Source organism: Papio anubis, chromosome 18 (genome assembly GCF_008728515.1).
Source record: "Papio anubis isolate 15944 chromosome 18, Panubis1.0, whole genome shotgun sequence".
In the NCBI taxonomy this organism is placed as follows: Eukaryota; Metazoa; Chordata; class Mammalia; order Primates; family Cercopithecidae; genus Papio; species Papio anubis.
This window is the reverse complement of record NC_044993.1, coordinates 8,846,528-8,872,642: the sequence shown is the minus strand read 5'-3', so window position 1 is coordinate 8,872,642 and position 26,115 is coordinate 8,846,528. Positions and strand designations below refer to the sequence as shown.

General features: G+C 48.6%; 1 protein-coding gene and 1 non-coding gene across 2 annotated transcripts in view; both read right to left on the bottom strand.

Moving 5' to 3' along the window:
* Positions 1-4,875: 4,875 nt before the first annotated feature.
* Positions 4,876-26,115, bottom strand: part of PKD1L2 (polycystin 1 like 2) — a 108,162-nt gene continuing 86,922 nt past the window's right edge. The window contains exons 36-43 of the mRNA XM_031658066.1: positions 23,970-24,297; positions 21,848-21,981; positions 19,429-19,556; positions 17,089-17,249; positions 15,805-16,015; positions 12,734-12,835; positions 12,101-12,232; positions 4,876-5,276 (exon numbers count right to left, since the gene is read on the bottom strand). Coding sequence (XP_031513926.1) covers positions 5,115-5,276; positions 12,101-12,232; positions 12,734-12,835; positions 15,805-16,015; positions 17,089-17,249; positions 19,429-19,556; positions 21,848-21,981; positions 23,970-24,297 — 1,358 coding nt within the window. The 3' untranslated portion in view covers positions 4,876-5,114. The remainder of the gene's footprint in view (positions 5,277-12,100; positions 12,233-12,733; positions 12,836-15,804; positions 16,016-17,088; positions 17,250-19,428; positions 19,557-21,847; positions 21,982-23,969; positions 24,298-26,115) is intronic.
* Positions 9,775-9,881, bottom strand: LOC116271423. The gene has a single exon (XR_004179977.1). It is a non-coding gene; the product is annotated as a U6 spliceosomal RNA (small nuclear RNA).

Below are 26,115 nucleotides of genomic sequence, written 5' to 3'. Positions count from 1 at the left end.
GGCCCGGGTATGATTGGGCTCCCCGGAGGAGGGGGCGGGGCCTAGCCCCAGGCGTGGTTACCTTTCCACATGTGGATCTGTCTCATTGTCTCAGGCATAATTTTGCAAAGGTAGTTTCACCACCACACGAAGGAATTCGAGAACAAGTTGGAAAATCGTGAAAGTACAGAGATTTATTGGAAAGTACACACTCAAGAAAGGGCGGACTCAAGAGAGGGCCACACAACGGGGCTTGGGGTTTCCGTCTTTATGGGTTTCTTTAAGAAATGGATATGCACGAACGTTTCTGGAATAAGGTGGAGACTTCTCAGAACTGTGGTACCACCCTTTTTTACACCAAATATGGGTGTTCCCGGAATTGTCATGGTGCCAGTGGGTGTGTGACTTAGTATGTTAATGAGTACCAGGTGAAGCCTAGGTCAAAGCCAGCGCCACGTTGGGTCCAGTTGGTTTTAGCCAGCTTAGCCCACACCCTGGTTTTTCAGGGTCTTATCAGCCCATAGCTTGTGTAGCTATTTCAACAGTTTCCTTTTGTTAGGTAGAACTGCAGCCTGAAAGTTTCTATTCTCCTGCAACCACTCTGTATCGTTCCTGTCTCAAAGAGTCCCAGGGACCCCAGACAGGACCGGCAGAATCCAGAAGCTTACTTAAAGAGGAATAAAGACTTGTCCAAGGGTCAGAAGTGCCTTCTTGGTGGAGACTGGACCCAAGCCAGTCACTAATGCAGAAATATTCAAAACGCAGAGAGCTGAGACCCAGTGTGCACAACTCCTTGTTTCATCAGCCAGCCGTGTGACCAAAGCCTTCCGAGAAAAACTGAAGTCATCATCCCAACCCAAGAAGTCAGGAAAAAATTAGGTTCTGGGAAAGACCTCACCTTTAACACAGATTTTATAGAGTGGCCATGAGTCAGCAAATAAATACTGTTGTGAAAAACACCTTAAGCTCCACACACACCTTTAGTACTGTTACCAGAAAGGGCTCCCAACCCAGACCCCAAGAGAGGGCTCTGGGACCTCATGCAAGAAAGAATTTGGGGCGAGTCTATAAAGTGAAAGCACGTTTCTTAGATAAGTAAAGAAAAAAACGAATGGCTTCTCCGTAGAAAGAGCAGCAGTATGGCTGCTCAACTGAGTATACTTAATAGTTATTTCTTGATTTTATGCTAAACAAGGGGTGGATTATTCAAGAATTCTCCAGAAAAGGGGCAGGGATTTCCTAGAACTAAGGGTTCCTCCACTTTTTAGACTATAGGGTAACTTCTGGACGTTGCCATGGCATTTGTAAACTGTCATGAGGCTGGTGGGAGTGTTGTTTTAACATGCTAATGTATTATAATTAGCATATACTGAGCAGTGAGGCCTACTACCAGAGGTTGCCATCTTGGTTTTGGTGAGTTTTGGCCAACTTCTTTACGGCATCCTATTTTATCAGCAGGGCCTTTATGACCTGTATCTTGTGCCAACCCTAGCTCATCCTGTGACTAAGCGAGGCAGGTGAATCACTTGTGATCAGGAGTTTGAGACCAACCTGGCCAAAAAGAAGAGACCCCGTCTCTACTACAAATCCAAAATTTAGCCAGGTGTGGTGGCAGGTGCCTGTAATCCCAGCTACTCAGGAGGCTGAGGCATGAGAATCACTTGAGCCTGGGAGGCAGAGGTTGCAGTGAGCTGAGATCACACCACTGCACTCCAGATTGGGTGACAGAGCGAGACTCTTCTTCAGAAAAAAAAGATAAAGAAAAAGAATGCCTAACCTCCTGGGAATGCAGCCCACCACGTCTCAGCCTCATTTTGCCCAGCCCATATTCAAGATGGAGTTGTTCTTGTTCAAACACCTCAAACAGTACCACAGGGTGCACACCGTGGAGTGTGTGTGTGTGTGTTTGGGGAGCCATATGTTGTTGCACTGAGCTTCTGCCCTGCTATGAACTTAGGGTTGCCACCACATCTATGCAGTGGCTTGCAAGGGCCGTCATGCCCACTTTTCTTTGAGCAAATCATTCCCGTCTATTGAGGCTTTGCTATGTGCTTGGCACTATGCAAACATCTTTTTAATCCTCTCCAAACCTCTTTCTGGCACATGTTACGCTTATTTCATAGATGAGACTCAGAGGTTAAGGCACTTCCCAGCAGTGGGATCAGGGAGGCGTTTTGTGGCTTAAGTAGCTCCTAGGTAGCAGTAGTAGACCTTGGCCTCTAGGCTGATTAGAAAGCAATTGTTCTCTTTTTTGTTTTTTTGAGACGAAGTCTAGCTCTGTGCAGTGGCGTGATCTTGGCTCACTGCAACCTCTGCCTCCCAGGTTCAAGCGATTCTCCTGCCTCAGCCTCCTGAGTGGCTGGGACTACAGGCACGCGCCACCATGCCCGACTAATTTTTGTATTTTTAGTAGAGACAGCGTTTTACTTTGTTGGCCAGGCTGTTCTCAAACTCCTGACCTCATGAACCGCCTGCCTCAGCCTCCCAAAGTGCTGGGATTACAGGCGTGACCCACTGCGCCTGGCCTTTTTTTTTATTTTTTGAGATGAGGTCTCGTTCTGTTGCCCAGGCTGGAGGGCAGTGACAGTATCATGGCTCACTGCAGCCTCTACCTCTCAGGCTCAGATGATCCTCCCACATTAGCCTCTTGAGTAGTTGGGACTACAGGAGTGCAGCACCATGCTCAGCTAATTTTTTTTAAAAAAACTTTGTAGAGACAGGGTCTTGCTATATTGCCCAGTGTGGTCTTGAACTCCTGTATTCAAGCGATCTGCCCCCTTGGCCTCCCAAAGTGCTGGGATTACAGGCATGAGCCACTGTGCCCGGCCAGCAACTGCTCTTAAGCTCTGCTCCACTTGCCTTCATTGACTGGATCACACTGCTCTACGCTGCCCTACAGATCTTGGCTATCTTCTCTAATGTCAAGATTTTGTTTTCTATTGTTGTTTCATTACAAGCCAGTGCAGCATCAAGCCACTTACACCCTAACATATTTATTCTCAGCTCCACTAACTCATGATGGAAAGAAAAAGATCACACATCAACATCAGCATATGGGCTACAAACAGGCCCTTCCACCAAAAAATACGAGGTGTGCTTTTTTTTGGTAAGAAGCATTGAAGACAGTCAAATTTTTTTTTTTTTTTTTTTTTTTTTTTTTTTTGAGACGGAGTCTCACTCTGTCTCCCAGGCTGGAGTGCAGTGGCCGGATCTCAGCTCACTGCAACCTCTGCCTCCCGGGTTCCCGCCATTCTCCTGCCTCAGCCTCCCGAGCAGCTGGGACTACAGATGCCTGCTACCTCGCCCGGCTAGTTTTTTGTATTTTTAGTAGAGACGGGGTTTCACCATGTTAGCCAGGATGGTCTCAATCTCCTGACCTCGTGATCCGCCCGTCTCGGCCTCCCAAAGTGCTGGGATTACAGGCTTGAGCCACCGCGCCCGGCCGACAGTCAAATTTTTTTTTCCGTTTCAACCTAATAATCTTTGTAACCTCCTGGTTTGAGATTTTAAAGGTCATCTCATTGCCCATTTAGTATAAGCACCGGAAAATTGCAGGTGGTTTTTTTCTTCCAGGTGTTTTGAGAAGGGCTCATTCATCTCTTTGAGCTGATAGACATCTTTTCCTCTTATAACAATACGATAGACGGGGTGCAATTGCTCACGCCTGTAATCCCAGCACTGTGGGAGGCCTAGTGGACAGATCAGGTGAGGCCAGGAGTTCAAGACCAGCCTGGTTAACATGGTGAAACCCCGTCTCTACAAAAAAATGCAAAAATTACCCAGACATGGTTTTGTGTGCCTGTCGTCCCAGATGCTGGGAAGGCTGAGGCACAAGAATCACTTGATCCCGGGAGGCAGAGGTTGCAGTGAGCTGAAATCATGCCACTGCATTTCAGCCTGGGCAACAGAGTGAGACCCTATCTTAAACGAACAAACAAAAACAGAAAACTTTTATAACCCAGTATTCCCCATATTTATTTGACCCAGAGATATTTTTGGAGGAATGACACCTGTTCTGGATTGAATTGTGGCTCCTAAAGAGATATGCCAAAGTCCTAAGTCCCAGTTCTTCAGATGTGACCATATTGGAGAACAGGATCCCTGCAGATGTATTATAATTAGTTCAGATAAGGTCACCCTCGACTAGGGTGGGCCCCTAATCCAGTATGGCCGTTGTCCTGAGAAGAGGAGAAGGAACACGGGCTCTCAGCAAGCTTCTTCCCATCTGGGAGTGATGCATCGAGAAGCCGGGGCATACCAAGGCTTGCTGGCCAACCCCAAAAGCTGGAAGAGGCAAGAAGGATTCTTCGCTACAGCCCTCAGAGGGAGCGTGGCACTGCCAACATCTTTTTTCCTTCTTTTCTTTCTTCTTCTTTTTTTTTGTGAGACAGAGTCTTGCTCTGTCACCCAGGCTGGAGTACAGCGGTGCCACCTAGACTCACTGCAACCTCCGCCTCCCAGGTTCAAGTGATTCTCCTGCCTCAGCCTCCTGAGTAGCTGGGACTACAGGTGTCTACCACCACACCTGGCTAATTTTTGTATTTTTAGTAGAGACAGGGTTTCACCATGTTGGCCAGGCTGCTCTCAAACTCCTGGCCTCAAGTGATCCGCACGCCTCAGCCTCCCAAAGTGCAGGGATTATAGGCGTGAGCCACCGCGCCCGGCCACTGCTAACATCTTGATTGCAGACTTCCAGGCTCCAGAGCCGGCACAGAATACATTTCTGTTGTTTTAAGCTACTCAGTTTGTGATACTTTGTTCTGGGAAACTAATACAGCATCCATTAGCATCTCTCGGACAGTTTGAGAAGCCTTGAACGAGAATCATTCAAAAGCAATCCCCAATGGACCAAAAAGACGAAATAATTAGTCTGTGGAGGAAAATGTTTTTCCAAACTCCAGGTAATATTTGTTTCATTCCTAATAAGAGGAAATACATTTGAACAAAGAAGCTCTCATAGTATTGGCAATTTTATATATGTCTCTGTTATTCTAATTTTTTTTTACTTGCTGGGCTTGGTAATTCTTCAATGGACACAAAAGCTATGACCTAGAGAGACTACAGAGTTACTGGTAAGTGCAGGTCCGAGGCCCTGGGCGTCCCCATTCATAGACGGTGGCGTGTGAACGAACAGCTTAGACCTTGGGCAAAGCTTGTGCTGGTTGAGAGCAGCGAGTCTGGGACAGGGACCCAGGCTGCTCCCTGCTGCTTTCAGGCTCCTCTCTCTTACACTTAATGCCCAGGAAACTGAATATTTTCATCAGCAGCAGATCTACGATCTCCCCTTCCTCCGATAACTGCAAGAGAGAAAGAACCAAGCAATGTACACAGAACCATCTTCTTTGGAGGTTTTTCTTTCTAAGGGGAAATCACAGTTTTTATTTATTTATTTATTTGTTTGTTTGTTTATTTATGTATTTTTATTTTTGTTTGAGACGGAGTCTGGCTCTGTCACCCAGGCTGGAGTGCAGTAGCGCAATCTGGCTCACTGCAACCTGTCTCCCGGGTTCAAGCGATTCTCCTGCTTCAGCCTCCTGAGTAGCTGGGACTACAGGCGCCTGCCACCAAGCCAGGCTAATTTTTATATTTTTAGTAGAGAGAGAGTTTTACCATGTTGGCCAGGCAGGTCTCAAACTCCTGACGTCAAGTGATCCGCCTGCCTCGGCCTCCCAAAGTGCTGGGATGATGACAGGCTTGAGCCATTGCATCGTGCCCAGCTCAAATCAGTTTTATTGTCCAGTTTGGTCCCAACCTAGGTCCCTTCACTGTTCAGAGCTTTTTTAGGGTGGGAAGACCTCCCTCTAGGAATCCCAAGGGTGTGTGCTCCATCCTTTATCCTCAGAGGGTCCCTCCTCCTCTCTGTTGAGGATGACTGGGTTTTCACTGCAACATTTCAAATTCCCAAGCCAGCGCAGAGTAAGCCTCGGCTGCACGGCTGACCCTGAAGTTAAACAGCACGTGGGCCCCCTTCTGAAATGAGCGTCTCCCCTTTTTCTCTAGGTCAGAGTGTTGGTGGTGGCTCCTTTCATTCTTTTTTTCTTTTTTCTTTTTTTTGATACAGGGTCTGGCTCTGTCACCCAGGCTGGAGTGCAGTTGTTCAATCTCGGCTCTGTCACCCAGGCTGGAGTGCAGTTGTTCAATCTCGGCTCACTGCAGCCTCTGCCTCCCGGATTCCAGCGATTCTCCTGCCTCAGCCTCCCGAGTAGCTGGGATTATAGGCACCCACCACCATACCCAGCTAATTTTTGTATTTTTGGTAGAGACAGGGTTCCACCATGTTGATGGAGCTGGTCTCAAACTCCTGACCTCAGGTGATCCACCCACCTCGGCCTCCCAAAGTGCTAGGATTATAGGCGTGAGCCACCATGCCCGGCCCTTTAGTTCCTTATTATTATTCCTTCTGCTTGCTGTGTTTATCCTCTGGCCTGGCTTGGTATGGGAGGAAGTTCTGGGAATGAAAAACTCAATAGGTGTTTCTCTCCGGACACTTCTCAACCATATATACATATTTAAGAGTGACTTAAAGCAAAGAAAGAACAAATTTTAGGAAACAGGAATGGCAGACTTCACATAAGGGATGTAGGTGCCAAACAGGCATGTTCAGTAAACTGGTCAGAAAATGCCCTCTACCATGCCAACAGAGGCGGGGTGGAATTTATGTACAGGCTGAGCACGGGGGCTTATGTCTGTAATCCCAGGATTTTGGGAGGCCAAGATGAGAAGATTACTTGATTCTAGGAATCTGAGTCCATCCTGGGCAATATAGTGAGACCCCACCTCTACAAATAATTTTTAAAATCATGGCCAGGCGGCCGGGCGCGGTGGCTCAAGCCTGTAATCCCAGCACTTTGGGAGGCCGAGACGGGTGAATCACGAGGTCAGGAGATCGAGACCATCCTGGCTAACACGGTGAAACCCCGTCTCTACTAAGAAATACAAAAAACTAGCCGGGCGAGGTGGCAGCGCCTGTAGTCCCAGCTACTCGGGAGGCTGAGGCCGGAGAATGGCGTGAACCTGGGAGGCGGAGCTTGCAGTGAGCTGAGATTGGGCCACTGCACTCCAGCCTGGGCTACAGAGCGAGACTCCGTCTCAAAAAAAAAAAAAAAAAAAAATCATGGCCAGGCATGATGGCTCACACGTGTAATCCCAGCATTTTGGGAGGCTGAGGTGGGTGGATCACCTGAGGTCAGGAATTCAAGACCAATCTGACCAACATGGTAAAACACCGTCTCTACTAAAAATACAAAATTAGCCGGGTGTGCTGGGCACATGCCTGTAATCCCAGCTACTTGGGAGGCTGAGGCAGAAGAATTGCTTGAATCTAGGAGGCAGAGGTTGCAGTGAGCCGAGATTGTGCCATTGCACTCCAGCCTGGCAACAAGAGCAAAACTCCATCTCAAAAAAAAAAAAGTTTAAACATCAGGCCAGTGTGAAGATTCACACCTGTAATTCCAGCACTGTGGGAGGCTGAGGCAGGCGGGTCGCTTGTGCCCGGGAATTTGAGACCAGGCCAGCCAACACAGGGAAACCCCATCTCTACCAAAAAAAAAAAAAAAAAAAAAAAACAGTCAGGCGTGATGCAGTCCCAGCTACTGGGAAGGCTGAGGTGGGAGGATGGCTTGAGCCCGGGAGGCCGACATTACAGCGGGCCGAGATTGCACCACCGCACTCCAGCCTGGGTGACAGAGCAAGCCCCTTTCTCAAAAGCAAGCGAACAAACAAACAAACAGAAGAATTTATGTACAAAGGTCCTGTGCATTGCTGTTGGGAATCTAAAATGGTACAGCTGCTTCAGAAAACAGTGTGGCAGGTCTTCAAACAATAAAAGAGTTACTGTGTAACCCAAAAATGTCACTTCCAAGTATATGCCCAAGAGAAGTGGAACATATGTCCATAGGAAATCCTGACCACAAATGTTCATAGCAGCATTGTTTATAAAAGCCAAAATACAGAAACAACCCAAATACCCATCAGCTGAGGAACGGATAAGCACATTGTTGTTATACCCACACAAAGGAATATGACTCAGCCGTAAAAAGGAATGACATGTGGATGCATGCTACGGCATAGATGAATCTTGAAAACATGATGCTAAATGAAATAAGCCAGACACAAAAGGCCACGTATTGTACGAGCCCATTTATATGAATATGAATTTCCAGAATAGGCAAATCCAAAGAAATAGAATGTAGATTAGTGGTTGCCAGGGGCTGGAGGCATGGATATGGGAGGTGATTATTAATAGGTAGGGGGCTTCTTTGTGGTATTGAAAATGTTCTGGGCCTAGCTGCGGTGGCTCACACCTGTAATCCCAGCACTTTGGGAGGCCGAGGTTAGCAGATTGCCTGAGTTGAGGAGTTCAAGACCACCTTGGCCAACATGGTAAGACCCGTCTCTACTAAAAATACAAAAAATTAGCTGGGTGTGGTGGTGGGCACCTATAATCCCAGCTACTCGGGAGGCTGAGGTAGAAGAATCACCTGAACTCGGGAGGCAGAGGTTGCAGTGAGCCAAGATCACGCGACTGCACTCCAGCCTGGGCGACAGAGCAAGACTCTGTCTCAAAAAAAAAAAAAAAAAGAAAGAAAGAAAATATTCTGGAATTAGTGATGATGTTTGCACAACTCTGTGAATACACTAAAAACATTTAATTATATGATTTAAAATGGTTAATTTTATGGCATGTGAAATATATCTTCATTGTTAAAAATATAATTCATTTACAATGGACGAGTTCAGTCTTCTGGTAGAAGGAACCCACTCTGAGAAAGTAACTTTAATTAAAGGTGGCTACCTAATTGCATCTCCAAGTTAAGGTACAGTTGGAGTACCCGGGCATCAGACCTAGCAATGCTCTCCACTTCCTTGCTAAAATGAAAATATTTCCCCAACACCACAAAATTGTTTTTAATATATCAAATCTTTTTGCAGGACAAAGGCATTGTGGTATAATATGAACCATGTTTGGTCTTTGACCTTGGTTCCTGTCACAGAGCTCCTGAAATCCTTAGAATTTACTAACAGAGTGTCTTTTGCTATTCGTAATGAGCCCTCTTTCATGACACCTGAGTTTTTGCTAATGAGTGACTTAGGGCAGGCCCCTAGATAGCTTCAGGAAGGGGCAGGTCACAAGAAAATTCTCAGATGGTCAAGTCTCTGATTAAAAAAGAAAGCCATAATATTTACATATAACCCACACACATTCTCCTGTATACTTTAAGTCATCATCTATAAGTACCATTAAGTACTTATAATACTTAACACAATGTAAATGCTATGTAAACAGTTGTTATACAAGTTAAGTATCCCTCATCCGAAATGCTTGGGATGACAAGTGTTTTGTGTTTCAGACTTTTTTCAGATTTTGGAATTTACATAATGAGGTATCTTGGGAATGGGACCCAAGACTAAAGAGGAAATTTATTTATGTTTATATACACCTTATACACATAGCCTGAAGGTCATTTTATACAATATGTATTTCTAATTTTTATTTATTTATTTTTTAGAGATAGGGTCTTGCTGTGTCATGCAGGCTGGAGAGCAGTGGTGTGATCATGGCTTACTGCATCCTAGGCTCAAGCTGTCCTCCCCAGTAGCTAGAACAAGAGGCACATGCCACCAGGCTCAGCAAATTTTTGTATTTTTTGTACAGATAGGGTCTAGAAATATTGCCCAGGCTGGTCTTGAACTCCTGGCCTCAAGTGATTCTCCTGTCTCAGCTTCCCAAAGTGCTGGGATTGCAGGCGTGAGCCACCGGGCCCAGCCCAGTATACATTTTTTAATTTTAAAATTTAAAATATGAAACACTTCATAAATTTGCACAACCTCCTTGCACAGGGGTCACGCCGATCTTCTCTGTAGCATTCCGATTTTAGCATTTGTGCTGCTGAAGTGAACACTGGCTTGGTATTTTCAATAATTTTGTGCATGAAACAAAGTTTGTATTAAGTAGTTATGTGTGGAATTTTCCACGTGTCACCTCATGTGAGCATGCATACAATTTTGGATTTTGGAGCATTCTGGATTTCTGATTTTTGGATTAGGGATGCCCAATCGGTATAAGATACCCAGTTGGTGTCTGCTGGAGAATTGCTTGGTGTGTGGGGAAAATCTCCACACATTTGGTCACAGAAGTGTTCTGTGTTTAGTGAGAGTTTAGGAGAAGTAAACATTTGTGTTTCCTTTCCAAACACAGACCCGGGACACACGTTACAAGTGTACCAGAGACCATTTAGCGACAGAGGAGGGGCAGCATTCTTAGCATTCCTGAATCCTGTGGGCAATAATTTCCTGGTTTCCAGGAAAAATAACTCTTTAAAATTATCCTTTAACATGATGGAGTATGCCACCTTTAAGAAATCTTTTGCAATTTAGAAAAACAACAACAATACCAAATTGCTGCTCTTGTATAGAAATGGAAAAATTCAAAGAAGAGTGTCTTAAGGGTTTCTTTTCTTTTTTCTTTTTTTTTCTTTCTTTTTTTTTTCTTTTTTTTTTTTTGAGGCAGAGTCTGGCTCTGTCGCCCAGGCTGGAGTGCAGTGGCATGATCACAGCTCACTGCAGCCTCCACCTCCTGGGCTCAGGTGATCCTCCCACCTCAGCCTCCTGTGTAGCTAGGACTGCAGGTGTGTGCCACCACAGCTGGCTTAGGCATACAGATTGAAAGAACCTTTCAACTGGGATAGGAAGGGTGAGCTGCATACTATGTCACCCTTCACACAGCTATACCTCCAGAAGGGCAGGAAAAAAAACAAAACAAAACCATACATCTAAGTCAGACAGACCCAGGTTGAAATTCCACCTTTCCTACTTTCTAGCTCTGTGGTTCTAGGTAAATGATTTCAACTCTGTGAGCCTTGGTTTCCTTCTCTGTAAGTTGTGAATAATTAGACCTACTTCACGGAGCTGTTGTGAGGATTAAATAAAATGTGCGAAGCCTTCAGCACAACTTCCATTGTGAAGAGAGTGCTCTGTGGGTGGTGCTGGTGGCTGTTATTAATCTGCAGTCTATGTGCTCATATCCCTCTTCCTGCAGGGAGTCCAGCAAGCCGACTGGAGAATTGCTTGGTGAAAATCTCCACACATTTGGTCAGAAAGTGTTCTGTGTTAGAGAGTTTAGTAGAAATAAAAATTTGTATTTTTTTTTTCTGTGAAAAAAAAAATGGATGTGAGGTTGACCGCGAGTGCCCAGCTTGCTGCCCTCTGAGCCATGAAGACATGGGTTGAGGTTTTGGAGCGTAGTATGCATTCTCAACCTTGACTGTTCATTAACATTAAAATTACCCAAAGAGAGGGCTGGGGGTGGTGGCTCACGCCTGTAATTCCAGCACTTAGGGAAGCCGAGGTTGGTGGATCACCTGAGGTCAGGAGTTCAAGACCACCCTGACCAACGTGGTGAAACCCTGTCTCTACTAAATACGAAAAAATTAGCTGAGTGTGGTGGCGGGTGCCTGTAATCCCAGCTACTTGGGAGGCTGAGGCAGGAGAATTGCTTGAACCCAGAAGGTGGAGGTTGCAGTGAGCCAAGATTGTGCCATTGCATTCCAGCCTGGGCAACAAGAGCAAAAACTCCATCTCAAAAAAAAAAAAAAAATTCCCAAAGAGACTTCAAACATACCAAGGGCTGGCTCATTACCCCAGAGGTTCTGTTGGTATTGGTCTCTGTTGGTGTTGGTCTCTGCTGGTGTTGGTCTCTGTTGCTATTAGTCTTGGTTGGTGTTGGTCTCTGTTGGTGTTGGTCTCTGTTGGTGTTGGTCTCTGTTGGTATTGGTCTCCTCTGTTGGTGTTGGTCCCTGTTGGTATTGGTCTCTGGTGGGGCAGCCGTTGTTTCCAAAAGGCCCCAGGTGATTCTAAGGTGCACTCAGGGTGGAGGTCGCTGGTGTTGTGAACAGAGTCCCAAACTGGGAATCAGGAGGCCTGGCTCTGACACCAGCCCTGGCCCTCACTTGCTTGTGATTTTGGAGAATTAATGTCCTCCGTCTATGCCTCAGTTTCCCCTCCTGTGAAATGAGGGCTCTGAGCTACAATGATCTCTCAAGTCCTCTAAAGTCTAATGCCGCTCCAGCCTCTTCATAGTTCAGCATCAATGACTGATGAGGAATAGGCCAAAGTGACTCACCTGATAGTATTTTTGCTCCTCACTGAAGGCCACCAGGATGACAGAGACAAACAGGTTCAGCACCACAAATGTCATAAAAACGATGCAGGACCCAATGAGGAAGGAGCCAAGCACTGGGCTATAGTCCAGGACCTGTCAGAAAGAAAGCCAGGGTCATCGAGTGTCCTGGGTCCCAGCAGCCACTTCACCTACTGGAAAACCCTCAGAGGGAAAATGGTCCTCAGAGCTAGGCAGAGCCTGGAGCCAAGAAGGTCCCCTCTGCCTGGGGCTGAGAGAGCTGGGCAAGGAGGGAATGGGCAGCCCCTCACTTTCCATGGCTGCCACCTCTAAAGACGGCTGCCCTTTCTGCCCAGGGTAGGGGGTGTTTCCTTTGGGAGACCCCTCTACAGCCCTCCCCTGAGTAGCCAGTGCCCGATGTTCCTCTGTGAGCAGGGGTCCCAAGGGCAAGCTGAGGGCTCTAGCAGGGGTGTCCACCTAGGGGAGGGGGAGCATTTCTGTTTGTCCAAACTTGCCCGATGCTTGCCAGGTCATGGGCCCAAGGGATGGCACAGGGTGGGGTGGGCAGGGAGTGCTTTTTCTCATCTTCACAGAGGCTCAGTGTAGATGGCAGCACCTGTGCCCTCACCCCATTACCTCCTCGTAGTTGAAGATTCCCAGCTGAAGGCTGATCATCGTCTCTGCCGCATCAAAGAGGGTTTTGTAGGAACGGAGTTTCCAACCAAACATTAAGTTTGACTGTCATGGAAAGAATTCTCATGAACAGGGAAGGAGGCTGCCAAGGAGCACAAAAGCTGCTGTTTCACAGTGGGGTGGGTAGTCTGTGTCAGCCACAGCCCTGGCCGGGGTAGTCAAGCTACTGTACCTAAAGGGGTGTGCAAGTGGGTGTGCGTACACAACTGGTTTTTGTTTGTTTGTGAGACGGAGTCTTGCTCTGTCACCCAGGCTGGAGTACAATGGTTCGATCTCAGCTCACTGCAGCCTCCGCCTCGTGGGTTCAAGCGATTCTCCTGCCTCAGCCTCACAAGTAGCTAGGACTACAGGCACGCACCACCACATCTGGCTAATTTTTATATTTTTCATAGAGACAGGGTCTCTCCACGTTGGTCAGGCTGGCCTCGAACTCAGGACCTCAGGTGATCCACCCGCCTTGGCCTCCCAAAGTGCTAGGATTATGGGCGTGAGCCACCGCACCTGGTCCACAACTGGTTCTATATGGCATGCATGTGTTTCTCTCTGTGGGTCTGTGCGTGCAAGACCACACGTGTGTCTGTGTGAGAGTGTACATGTATATGCCTGTGGCCATCAATATCTACACATATGCACTTGTGTGTATGTATGTGTATATATGTGTATGTGTGTGCATATGCATGTGTATATGTGTATGTGTGTATCCATGTGTAGTGTTTGTGCGCATATGTATGTGTGTATATTTGTATTATGTGTTTACGTGTGCATGTGTGCATGTGTATATATGTGCATGCCTGTGCACATACATGTGTATGTGTATACGTGTGTGTGTATGTGTGCACATGTGCATGCGTGTGCATCCATGTGCACGTGGCATGTGTGTGTCATGTTTCTGGAAGTGCTGCCTGGATGACCTTGTCCAGAACCTTTGCTGTGTCCACGGCCTGTTGATGATGCCCATCTTTGTGTGCATCAGGATGAGGGAGTGCCCAGGGTGCCTCTGGGACTCACGCAGGCACCTGCTAAGCCACCTGGCTGTGTTCTCCAGATGTGGCCCAAATACCTGGCAATGAAACTGGGCACTCTGTGGCTCCAAATTCTTCGCTCTGGGGAACTGGGTTGAACGGATGATGGGCTTCTGCCTGGGGGAGGCCCTCCCCTCACCACATTTTCCCTCACCACAACTCCCCACTCCCAAGACTTTCCCAGGGCTGCGGTGTCAGAGGGAGGCCCAGCAGCCCTTGGCTCTGGCTCTGAGTTGGTGACTTTTGGTCCCATGGGACACTGCACTGTCGCTGCAGCCCAGACACTGCAGGGAGGGCTAAAGAAATCCACATTAGGGTTTAGACGGGAGCTTTCACCAAAATCACAGACTCCAGCTTTCCAGAACTCACCCCCATCACTCCCTCAGTGCACGCCACCTGTTTCCGAGGGTGGGAGAGGAAGATGGGGTGGCGCCGGGGATGGAAGGCGGTCAGGGCTGAGGTGACAGAGAGGCAAAGCTGGGTAAGGGTTGGGGTGGAGTGGGGACTAGAATGTGATGGGCTGGTGGATAGGATGATTGGGAAGGAGTGGAAGGCAAGAGACGGGATGGAGCCAGGGTGAGAATGGGGAAGGCCCTGGGGTAGGGTGTGGGCCAGGATTGTGCTAAAGGCCAGAGATGAGTGGAAGGCTGGGGCTCGCATGGGAACACGGTGGGCAGTACGGGGCGTATTTAGAAGGACATCAGGAGGTGGTGGAGGCCAGGATGTAAGAGGGTCTCTGTGTCTCACATTATCATAAAAGATAATTGAAAATTTAATGTTTTTGGCTGGGCACGGTGGCTCACGCCTGTAATCCCAGCACTTTGGGTGGCTGAGGTGGGCAGATTACCTGAGGTCAGGAGTTTGAGACCAGCTTGGCCAACATGGTAAAACACTGTTTCTACCAAAAATACAAACATTGGCTGGGTGTCGTGGCACATGCCTGCAGCCCCAGCTACTCGGGAGGCTGAAGCAGGAGAATCACTTGAACCTGGGAGGCAGAGCTTGCAGTGAGCCGAGATCGTGACACTGCACTCTAGCCTGGGCAACAGAGTGAGACTTTGTCTCAAAAAAAAAAAAAAAAAAAAAAAGCCAGGCACAGTCGCTCATGCCTGTAATTCCAGCACTTTGGGAGGCCAAGGGCCAAGGTGGGTGGATCACCTGAAGTCAGGAGTTCGAGACCAGCCTGACCAACTTGGTGAAACCCTGCCTCTACTAAAAATACAAAATTAGCCAGGCGTGGTGGGATTACAGGCACACCTGTAATCCCAGCTACTCAGGAGGCTGAGGCAAGAGAATCGCTTGGACCTGGGAGGTGGAGGTTACAGTGAGCCTAGATCGTGCCACTGCACTCCAACCAGGGCAGCAGAACAAGACTCCGTCTCAAAAGAACAAAATGAAACAAAACAAAACAAAACAATTTCATGTTTTCATTTATGTTTTTCTAGTCACACAGGGCCATGCTTGTCAATGTGCTCTCACTGTTAAAGTGCTGAGTGAAGTGGCATCGGCCCTCCCAAGTTCACGAGTCACATCTTGGACAACAAGCACTGGCATGGCCTGTGGATGTATCTACCTTCACGTCCCCACCTCTGCCCCAACTCAAGGACGTGGTGGCCCCATCCATCCCCCAGCATGGCAGCAGTGCTCTGTGTGTGTCTAGGAGTTAGCCCTGTGCCTTCTGACCAGTTGGGAAGCCAGGAGAACTGGCACATCCAGGAGGGGTCTAGAGGTAGAAAGGAATTCTTCGTGAACCTGGAGCATTTCAGCACTAGAGCCTATGCCTCCTCACCCCACCCACCTGAGCTCTCCAGCCTTTGCCATTTGAGATGACTGGTGCATGAGCTCACAGCAAAGAGACCCTGTACTCAGAAGAGCCACCACCTTCCTTGCGTTCCCAGGGTCTCCCTAACCCTAACTGTCCACTTCCCACCACCAATTAGCCTTGGCTTCTGCAGAGACCCGCCCCAAGCTTGTCCCAAAGCAGATACTTACCGCGATGGAGTAAGCCAGGAGCATGGTAAGGATGACAATGATAAAGCCTGAAATGTCGCCCCAGGCACGGCGTAGGGCTGCCGTGATCATGTTCATTTTGGGATTCAACCTGAGCAGATGCCAAAGCTTCCCTGTGGACAGAAGTACCAGGAAGGCGATGATGTAGCCAAGGGCGGCATCGGCTGCTGCTGTCTCACTGAAGCTGATGCCTCTGTGGGATCAAAATGGGATGGCTGCGTCTCAGAGACCTTGAGCAGTTCAGCCGGAACTCATCTGAATGCAAGATTAGACTGATCGGCATTTCAGGAGGTGGGATTAGTTTTATCATCATCTCATAGGCTATCAGGTCCAGAAACAGGTCTGGGAAAGAGAGGCGTCCCAGTTCCCCCAGCGGGGTGATGATGATGATGAGAAGGAGGAGGAGGAGGAGGATGCTGGGAATTATGGTGTACACCTGTAATCCCAGGTACTCGGGAGGCTGAGACACAAGAATAGCTTGAACCCAGGAGGCAAAGTTTACAGTGAGCTGAGATCACGCCACTGCACTCCAGCCTGGATGACAAAGCCAGACTCTGAAAACAAAACACCCTAAGTGCCTGCCCTCAATGTCTTTGTTAAATGAGGCGATGATAACACTGACCTTCATCAATTCTGATGATGTTTCCTCAGGTGCATACATCCTGCCTACCACATAGTGGACACTTAGTGTCCTTCCATTGGTCCTAGGGCTGATCTAGGCTTGCATGATCTCAGCTCACTGCAACCTCTGCCTCCTTGGTTCAAGTCATTCTCCTGCCTCAGCCTCCCCAGTAGCTGGGATTACAGGTGCACACCACCACACCCAGCTAATTTTTGTATTTTTTGTACAGACGGGGTTTCACTATGTTGGCCAGGCTGGTCTCGAACTCCTGACCTCGTGATCCACCCGCCTCGGCCTCCCAAAGTGCTGGGATTACAGGTGAGCTTACTGGGGCCCTAATACTTGCAAAGGGCCTCCCCCAAAGGCCAAGAGGAGCCTAAGCAGGATGCCACATGGCCCTATGTTTTGGGAAGATTTGCACAAGATGTTCTATTTTGTCTGAGTCATCTCCAGTCGTACTCACTTGCAGCTGGCCCCACACCTGAATCTAGGTGGCAGCTAGAGTTATGCCTGCTAGGCATGCCCCTTTATCCCCTGAGCGTCCACAGCATCCCAAAACCTCCTTCTGACCCCTGGGCCTCAAACGGAGCTGTAGGAAGAGGGGCCAGTATGGGGAGCCGGGGGCTGAGGAGACAGCCACTTACTCCTCCCTGTGGTTCCGGCAGCGCTGGAGATCCCTTTCAGCCAGGACAGCCCTCTTCACAAACACCGCCAGGGCACTCCAGCTGGCCAGGATGATGGCCAGCTCCAGAAGGTTCCACTTGCTGCGGAAATAGCTCCACGTCTGCTTTCTCATGCGCTTGCCCTGGAAAAGGAACGTGAGGTTGTGGCCATGACTGCCCCCATCCCCAGGGCTGCTCCCTCCCCACCCCGGAGGGCCCTCTGGCAGGAGGCTTCCCGGCTCTGGCCCCCATGCACAGAGTGCCCGGGCCTCTCCCCAACCTTGTGCACAGACCCACTGAGGTGGGATAATAGGGCCTGGAGGCAGGGAACATAAGAACGAAAAAAATGCAGACACTTCAGCTATGACAGGAAATATCTTCTTCATTTACATAGGGTGTACCCCGAGTAAATGACTTTGTAACTCCACTTTAACCTCTTCATTTACATAGGACATACACCGACTAACCAATGGAAACCTCTAGAAGGTATTTAAACCCCAGGAAAATCTTTTTTTTTTTTTTTTTTTTTTTTTTTTTTGAGATGGAATCTCACTCTGCTGCCCAGGCTGGAGTGCAGTGGGCCCCATCTCGGCTCAATGTAACCTCCCCCTCCCGGGTTCAAGCGATTCTCCTGCTTCAGCCCCCTGAGTAGCTGGGATTACAGACGTATGCCACCACATCCAGCTACTTTTTGTATTTTCAGCAGAGATGGGGTTTCACTTTGTTGGCCACGCTGGTCTCGAACTCCTGACCTCAGGTGATCTGCCCGCCTCTGCTTCCCAAAGTGCTGGGATTACAAGTGTGAGCCACCGCACCAGGCTGGCTGCAGTTTTGCAACATGAAAAGAGTTCATCCTTCTGGAGACGGACGGTAGTGACAGTTGCACAATGATGTGAGTGGACCTAATGCCACTAAACACTTAAAAGTGGTTAAAATGGTAAATTTTATGTTATGTATATTTCCCACAATTAAAACTAAATTATTTAGGCTAGGCACAGTGGCTCATGCCTGTAATCCCAGCACTTGGGAGGCTGTGGCTGGAGGATCACAAGGTCAAGAGATCCAGACCATTCTGGCCAACATGGCGAAACTTCGTCTCTACTAAAAATATAAAAATTAGTGGTGGCGGGTGCCTGTAGTCCTGAAAGAAATCAGGCACATTCCTCAGCCCCGGGCTCAACACAAAGCACATTCCTCAGCCCCGGGCTCAACACAAAGCACATTCCTCAGCCCCGGGCTCAACACAAACAGGCCCAGTACAAACACATCCCACCATATATCTCTCAATTTCCTGAGCTCAGTACAAACACCACCTGGAAAAGTCCCTGATAAGGACACAGCCGTTTGCGGTTTTACTGAAAGCGCAGGAACCAATAGAAAACTGCTAAATGTATAATTTAAAATGTAAACCAATTGTAATGCTGTAACCAAAAGAATTCCCTTGTTCCTCTGTAACTTTACGTATCTTATTTACATCGGGCTATAAAAAGCAAGCACTCGCATTGTTCGGGGCCCTCTTGTATGCTGTGGAATGGAGGGACCAAGTTCAAACTTGCAGTAAAAGACCCTTGCCGCTTGGCTTTGACTCTGGACTCTGGTGGTCTTCTTTGGGGAACAAACGGTCTGGGCATAACAGTCCCAGCTACTCAGGAGGCTAAGGCAGGAGAATGGCATGAATCTGGGAGGCGGAGGTTGCAGTGAGCCGAGATCGTACTACTGCACTCCAACCTGGTGACAGAGCAAGACTCTGTGTCAAAAAATAATAAAATAAAATAATAAAAATATATATAAATAATTTTAAAAATTGCTGAGCGTGGTGGCTCACAACTCCACAACACTTTGGGAGGCTGAGGAGTGATAATCACTTGAGCCCAGGAGTTCGAGACAGCCTGGACAAAATGACGAAAACAGGCCGGACACAGTGGCTCACGCCTGTAATCTCAGTACTTTGGGAGACCAAGGCAGACAGATTACTTGAGGTCAGGAGTTCGAGACCAGCCTGGCCAACATGGTGAAACCCCATCTCTACTAAAAACACAAAAATTAGCAGGGCATGGTGGTGCACACCTGTAGTCCCAGCTACTCAAGACGCTGAGGCAGGAGCATCATTTGAACCCAGGAGGTGGAGGCTGCAGTGAGCCAAGACTGCGCCACTGCATTCCAGTCTGGTGACAGAGTTAGAATCCGTCTCAAAAAAAAAAAAAAAAGAAAAGAAAAAATCCCTTTCCCATCCCATTTGCAAGGAAGGGGAGAGGTGTTGGTGAGGTACCAGGCATCCCTGCACCCCAAACCCTGCTCATGAGCTATGAGCATGCTCCTTACCTGCACCACCATGTAGTAGAGGAGGAAGAGGAAGTAGATGAACTCTGCCGCCACCACGAAGGGGTGCCAGCCGTCGGTGAAGGGGTACAGGCGGAGGCTCTGCAGGGCTGCGTGCGTAAAGAAGGTGCCTGGGGAGCAAAGCGCGTTCTGCTCACTCGGGGCCACCTGCTCGCTCAGAGCTGTGGCTTCTGACCAGGAGCCATCAGGTCAGATGACTCAAGCTCAACCCCTTGAGGGCTGGCTGGGGCCAAGGAAAAACCAAAGTTATTTCAGACCCAAAGGACTGAACGTGGACACGTGGTAGACACCGAAGATAGCGGATGCACCAGAAGGGGCGGAGGGGCTGCAGTGGAAGGTCCTCCCCTCCCCTCGGCATGTGGTGTTGGCCTTTGGGCACAGACACCTCCAGATAAAGCACATCCGCCCATATAATGACGATTGACTCCCACTTGGTTCATTTAAAGCCATTTTGGGCCAGGCCCATTGGCTCATGCCTGTAATCCCAGCACTTTAGGAGGCTGAGGTGGGCAGATCATGAGGTCCGGAGATTGAGACCATCCTGGCTAACGTGGTGAAACCTGTCTCTACTAAAAATACAAAAAATTAGCCGGGCATGGTGGCAGGCACCTGTAGTCCCAGCTACTCGAGAGGCTGAGGCAGGAGAACCGCTTGAACCCAGGAGGCGGAGGTTGCAGTGAGCCGAGATTGCGCCACTGCACTCCAGCCTGGGCGACAGAGTGAGACACCATCTAAAAAATAAATAAATAAATAAAGCCAGGCATGGTGGCTCATGCCTATAATGCCAGCACTTTGGGAGGCCAAAGCGGGCAGATAACCTGAGGTTAGCAGTTTGAGACCAGCCTGACCAACATGGAGAAACCCCGTCTCTACTAAAAATATAAAACTTAGCTGGGCGTGGTGGCGAATCCCTGTAATCCCAGCTACTCGGGAAGCTGAGGTAACAGAATCTCTTGAACCCAGGAGGTGGGGGCTGCAGTGAGTTGAGATCATGCCATTGCACTCTAGCCTAGGTGACAGAGAAGGACTGCGTCTCCAAAAACTAAATAAATAAATAATAATAATAAAATTTTTTAAAAGATATACAAATAAACCCAAAAAGGATTTGGAAGAAACTATTAGCAATGGGGAATGACAACAGAAATTTAATGCCCTTCACTTTTCACAGTTCTGAATTAAAAAAAAAAAAACACACACATACACACAGACACACAAATATATATTTCTTTTTTTTTTTTTTTTTTTTTGAGATGCAGTCTTGCTCTTGTCACCCGGGCTGCAGTGCAATGGCATGATCTCAGCTCACTGCAACCTCTACCTCCTGGGTTCACATAATTCTCCTGCCTCAGCCTCCTGAGTAGCTGGGATTACAGGTGCCCACCAGCACGCCCAGCTAATTTTTGTATTTTTAGTAGAGACGGGGTTTCGCCATGTTGGCCAGGCTGGTCTTGAACTCCTAACCTGGTGATCTGCCCCCTTCCCTCCACCGGCAATGGCCTCCCAAAGTGCTGGGATTACAGGCATGAGCCACCACTCCCGGCCTATATTACTTTCATAATTAAAAGTGTAATCTAATATTTTCTTAAAGTTTGGTATTCCATGGAGAGGAGGTTGGCTATTAGGTAAATTGACCATTAGCTGAACAGACTATAAATTGGTTTTTAGTAGATTGTGATCAGCATTTTAAAGGGGGAAAGGAGGCATGAAGAAGAATAAATAGAATAGAACACAAAATATGAGATCCCATCACATGTAGTTTTTTGTTTTTTAAATTTTGTAGAGACCAGGTCTCACCATGTTGCCCAGGCTGGTCTTGGACTTCTGGGCTCAAGGAGTCCTTCCACCTTGACCTCCCAAAGTGCTGGGATCATGGGTGCGAGCCACCACGCCCGGCCTCATGGAGTTAAAGTACATGTTATTTGTGAACATTTCATCTTGGTTGCATGTGTGCTAGATTATGATGTAAAACGTACTTTGTGCTGTGTGCTGATGTATGGTGAAATATTATATTAGTTGATATGATCTGTTACCAGGTCACATTCTCCCTCGCCCATCACTGCCAGCTCGCCACCGCCAACCCCAGCGGACTGGGAAGCTCGGGATTAGGCAATGGATAAGCTGCCTTTAGACTCTCAATAAGCTCTTTTAGGATAACTTGGGCAACAGGCCAGAAAGATGGGGAGAATTAGGGTGGAGGACCCTAATGCTTTGCCTTCGGGGACCCAGGGACTCACGGCTGCAAGGATAACCAAGACCCACACCTAGATTCACTAAACAACTATTTGCTCTGGAGCTCTGGCCCTGGGGTGGCTGCACCCAGGTAGGTCAGGAACCCCAGCCCAGGGGAAGGAGTGTCTGTCTTCTGGAGCCCCGCAGAGGGTTCCCAGGCGAGGCTACCCACCCAGGGCGCTGGTCTCTAGCGTCAGCGTGACAATGCAGAACAGGTTGACGTTGGCGTTGTAGACAGTGAACTCCACAAACACAGCTCTGGTCAGGGCGTCCAGCCAGGTGTTGTCAAAGAGATAGTGGAGAATTCTGCGAAAAAGAGTGGCATTGGGGCACTTCTACCCTGCAGGGGCTCCATGTTCCCACAGCCCCTTGACCGAGGCCAGAGCTTCCTGTCTCAACTTCTCCCTCTGCTTCTGCTCTGCTCCCTGGGCCACCAGGCCACCAGGGCTGCTCCTGGGAGTGGTCACATTTTGTAGCCCACGCTGTGATATGGTGGCACCCCTCATCTCCTGTCCATGAGAGCAGAGATTCTCGAAGTGTGGTCCCCACACCAACAGCATCAGCATCACCTGGGAACTTGTTGGAAATACAGATTCTCAGGCCCGCCCTAGACCTGCTGAGTCAGAAACTCTCAGGGGAGCCCAGAATGCGTGTTTTGATGAGCCTGCTGGGATTCGGATGCTTTTTATGGTTTGAGAGCCATGGTGTTAGAAGAATCATAGTTCGGGTGCAGTGGCTCATGTCTGTAATCCCAGCACTTTGGGAGGCCGAGGCGGGTGGATCCCCTGAGGTCAGGAGTTTGAAACCAGCCTGGCCAACATGGTGAAACCCCGTCTCCGCTAAAGACACAAAAATACAAAAATTAGCCAGGCATGGCCAGGTGCGGTGGCTCACGCCTGTAATCTCAGCACTTTGGGAGGCCGAGGTAGGTGGATTATCTGAGGTCAGGAGTTCGAGACCAGCCTGACCAACATGGTGAAACCCCATCTCTACTAAAAATACAAAAATTCGCTGGGCATGGTGGCACATGCCTGTAATTCCAGCTTCTCAGGAGGCTGAGATGGGAATTGCTTGAACCCAGGAGGCAGAGGTTGCAGTGTGTCAAGATCATGCCACTGCACTCCAGCCTGGGTGACGGTGTGAGACTATCTCAAAAAAAGAAATAAAGGGCCAGGCATGGTGGCTCATGCCTATAATCTCATCACTTTGGGAGGCCGAGGCAGGCAGATCACCTGAGGTCAGGAGTTTGAGACCAGCCTGGCCAACTCGGTAAAACCCTGTCTCTACTAAAAATACAAAAAATTTAGCCAGGCGTGGTGGCATGTGCCTGTAACCTCAGCTACTCAGGAGGATGGGGCAGGAGAATTGCTTGAACCTGAGAGGTGGAGGTTGCAGTAAGCCGAGATCATGCCAGTGCACTCCAGCCCAGGCAACAGAGCAAGACTCTGTCTCAAAAAAAAAAAAAAAAAAAACCAAGAAAAAAAGAAGGCCGGGCACGATGGCCCACGCTTGTAATCCAGCAGTGCCAGGGTTTCAAATCTAGGTCTCTTGTGTCAAGGGCATGTTGAGTCAGACTGCATGGACCCTGAGCATCCCTGAACGTTCTTACTGGGTATTCTTGGAATGCAAGACTGTGCTTGTGCTTTAGCCAAGTCACTTCTTAGGGCTGTATTTGCAGTGTGCAACCTTGTGGGATGAGGTGATGCCTTCCTTTGGACAAAGACCAGGCTTCTTTCTGCTGCTGCAAAAGTATCAAATGCCCCAGGCTCAGTATTGCAGGCACAAGCAGGCATCTTTCATGGCCCTTTGTTGCGAACTGACTCAAACCAATGTAATGTTCTGCTATGACTTTTGCTGTAACAAAATCCTTTGTCTCTGACCCAGGAATCTTGTGTCTTCTGCCAGCATCCACGAAACAGTTAACAGGTTAGCTTGTTGGCTTACAACGAGGGTAAAACCTCAGACTTTGCAGAATTCTTGACAGATCCTTAACTACTTCCCTCTTGTCTAAGGGTGGACTGCTTTGAGTGGTAGTGAGCTCCCCATCTCTGGACTGGCGCTAGCAGAGGCAACCAGGCTGTGAATGCTAGAGAGAGACTTTCCTTCCAATTCTGAGATGGCTCAGTTCCCAGGTACCTGAAAATACAACCTGCATGATTCTGAATTCACCAGGCCCTCCCACAAGGACCTGAATGAACTTGGTCCAGCCCTGTTTTGAAGACTACATTCCCCAAGCAGATGTGGACTCTAGCAAAAGACTTTACTCAGCTACAAATGAATCAAGTCAACCTTACCTTGACGTGCTTTGGCGATCAGTCCCCAAGGGGACCACGTAGCCTCCTCCCCGATACACAGTGAGTTTGCCCCAGATGGGATACCCTCGACGTTGGTCCTGGCTCTGGTACTGCCAAGCATGGGGAAAGCTACTGCCATTACCGAGGGCGGTGGCATTCCAGCCTTCCCCGTAATCTGCCAGGTCTTCAGCATCCAGGGAATATGGCGCACGGCATCCGTTGAGAGATGCCTGCAGCTGCTGGGCAAGAGGGCAAGAGCTTTCCCGGACCCTCACTTGACGAATCTGGGCACTGCCAACCAGCTTGGAGTTCCCATCAGTGATAAAGCCTAAAAAGAAAAACCAGGTGGGTAAATCTAGCAGTCAAAATAATCTTAACACATTCCAAGCTCCCTGGCCCGAGGCTAATGTGAACTTCAGCATACCCATTATAGAGACAGCCGAGAGAAGTTTATGGCCAACTATAGGCTACATTTATCCAAATAACCTCACCATCTCTCCAACTGGAAACTACTGTGCGTCCTGCGCAACTTCTCTTAGGGAATGGAACCCCACCACCCTGTCATCAGTCTGGACATGCCTGTGCCCTTTCTCCTCAATCCTCTATCCCATGGTTACTACATCCTATCCATCCTGTTTCCATGTCTTATGTCCCCATCCCCTTCTCTCCATCACCACTTTTCCTAGTCCCTGCACCAGCCCTCATCCTGTGTTCTCAGCATCCTAACTTGCCCACCCCCTCCCCCCACCCTTTTTTTTTTTTTTTTTTGAGACAGAGTTTCGCTCTTGTTGCCCATGCTAGAGTGCAATGGCGGGATCTTGGCTCACTGCAACCTTCACCTTCTGGGTTCAAGCGAATCTCCTGCCTCCATCTCCCAAGTACCTGGGATTACAGGCACATGACACCACACCTGGCTAATTTTTTGTATTTTTAGTAGAGATGAGGTTTCTCCATGTTGACCAGGCTGGTCTCAAACTCTTGACCTCAGGTGATCCACCCAACTCGGCCTCCCAAAGTGCTGGGATTACAGGTGTGAGCCACTGTGCCCGGCCAACTTGCCCACCCTTTATTCCAACTTCCAGATGCTTCTAGAGTCATCCTTCTATACCACAGATTTATGCCACAGCTTCATGTAGACATTCAATGGTGCCTCATTTCCTCGAGGATGAGATACTCACTCCTGAGATCCTTCACGATGTGGCCCGTTCATCTCTCCTGGTTTGCTTCTCACTGATCCTTAACTCACACCCTAGACGAGAGTCACACTCAACACACTGCGGTTCCAAGAACATGTATCCCATGGCGTGAGAGGCTGAGCTTTTCTCATGTTGTTCATTCTGCCTGGCACGCTGTTTTTGCCTAGCTGGTTCAAGCTCTGTTATTACTCACTTAGGAGGTTCTCCACTCTGCATCAGGGTAAGGGAGGTGGAGAGTCCCTGCTTGTGTACACCCAGCCTTCTGAGAGTCTCTCCTTCATAGCATCTGATACTGTGGTTATTGATTGGTTCCCTTCCTTCCTTCCTTCCTTCTTTCCTTCCTTCCTTCCTTCCTTTTCTTCTTCTTCTTCTCCTTCCTCCTCCTCTTCTTCTTCTCCTCCTCCTCCATCTTCTGCTTTTCCTTCCTTTCTTTCTTTCTCTCTCTCTTTTTCTTTCTTCTTCCTTCCTTCTCTCCCTCCCTCCTCCCTTCCTTCCTTCCTGTTTCTCTCTCTCTCTCTCTTTCTCTGTCTCTCTTTCTTGACAGAGTTTCACTCTTGTCACCCAGGTTGGAATGCAAGGGCACAATCTCAACTCACTACAATCTCTGCTTCCCAGGTTTAAGCGATTCTCCTGCCTCAACCTCCTGAGTAGCTGGGACTACAGGCGTGCACAAACACACCCAGCTAATTTTGTATTTTTAGTAGAGATGTGGTTTCACCATGTTAGGCTGGTCTGAAACTCCTGACCTCAAATGATCCACCTGTCTCGGCTTCCGAAAGTGCTGGGATTACAGCTGTGAGCCACTCCTCCTGGGGTGTTTAGGTTTTCTTTTCTTTTCTTTTCTCCTTCCTTCCTTCCTTCCTTCCTTCCTTCCTTCCTTCCTTCCTTCCTTCCTTCCTTCCCTCCTTCCTTCCCTCCTTCCTTCCCTCCTTCCTTCCCTCCTTCCTTCC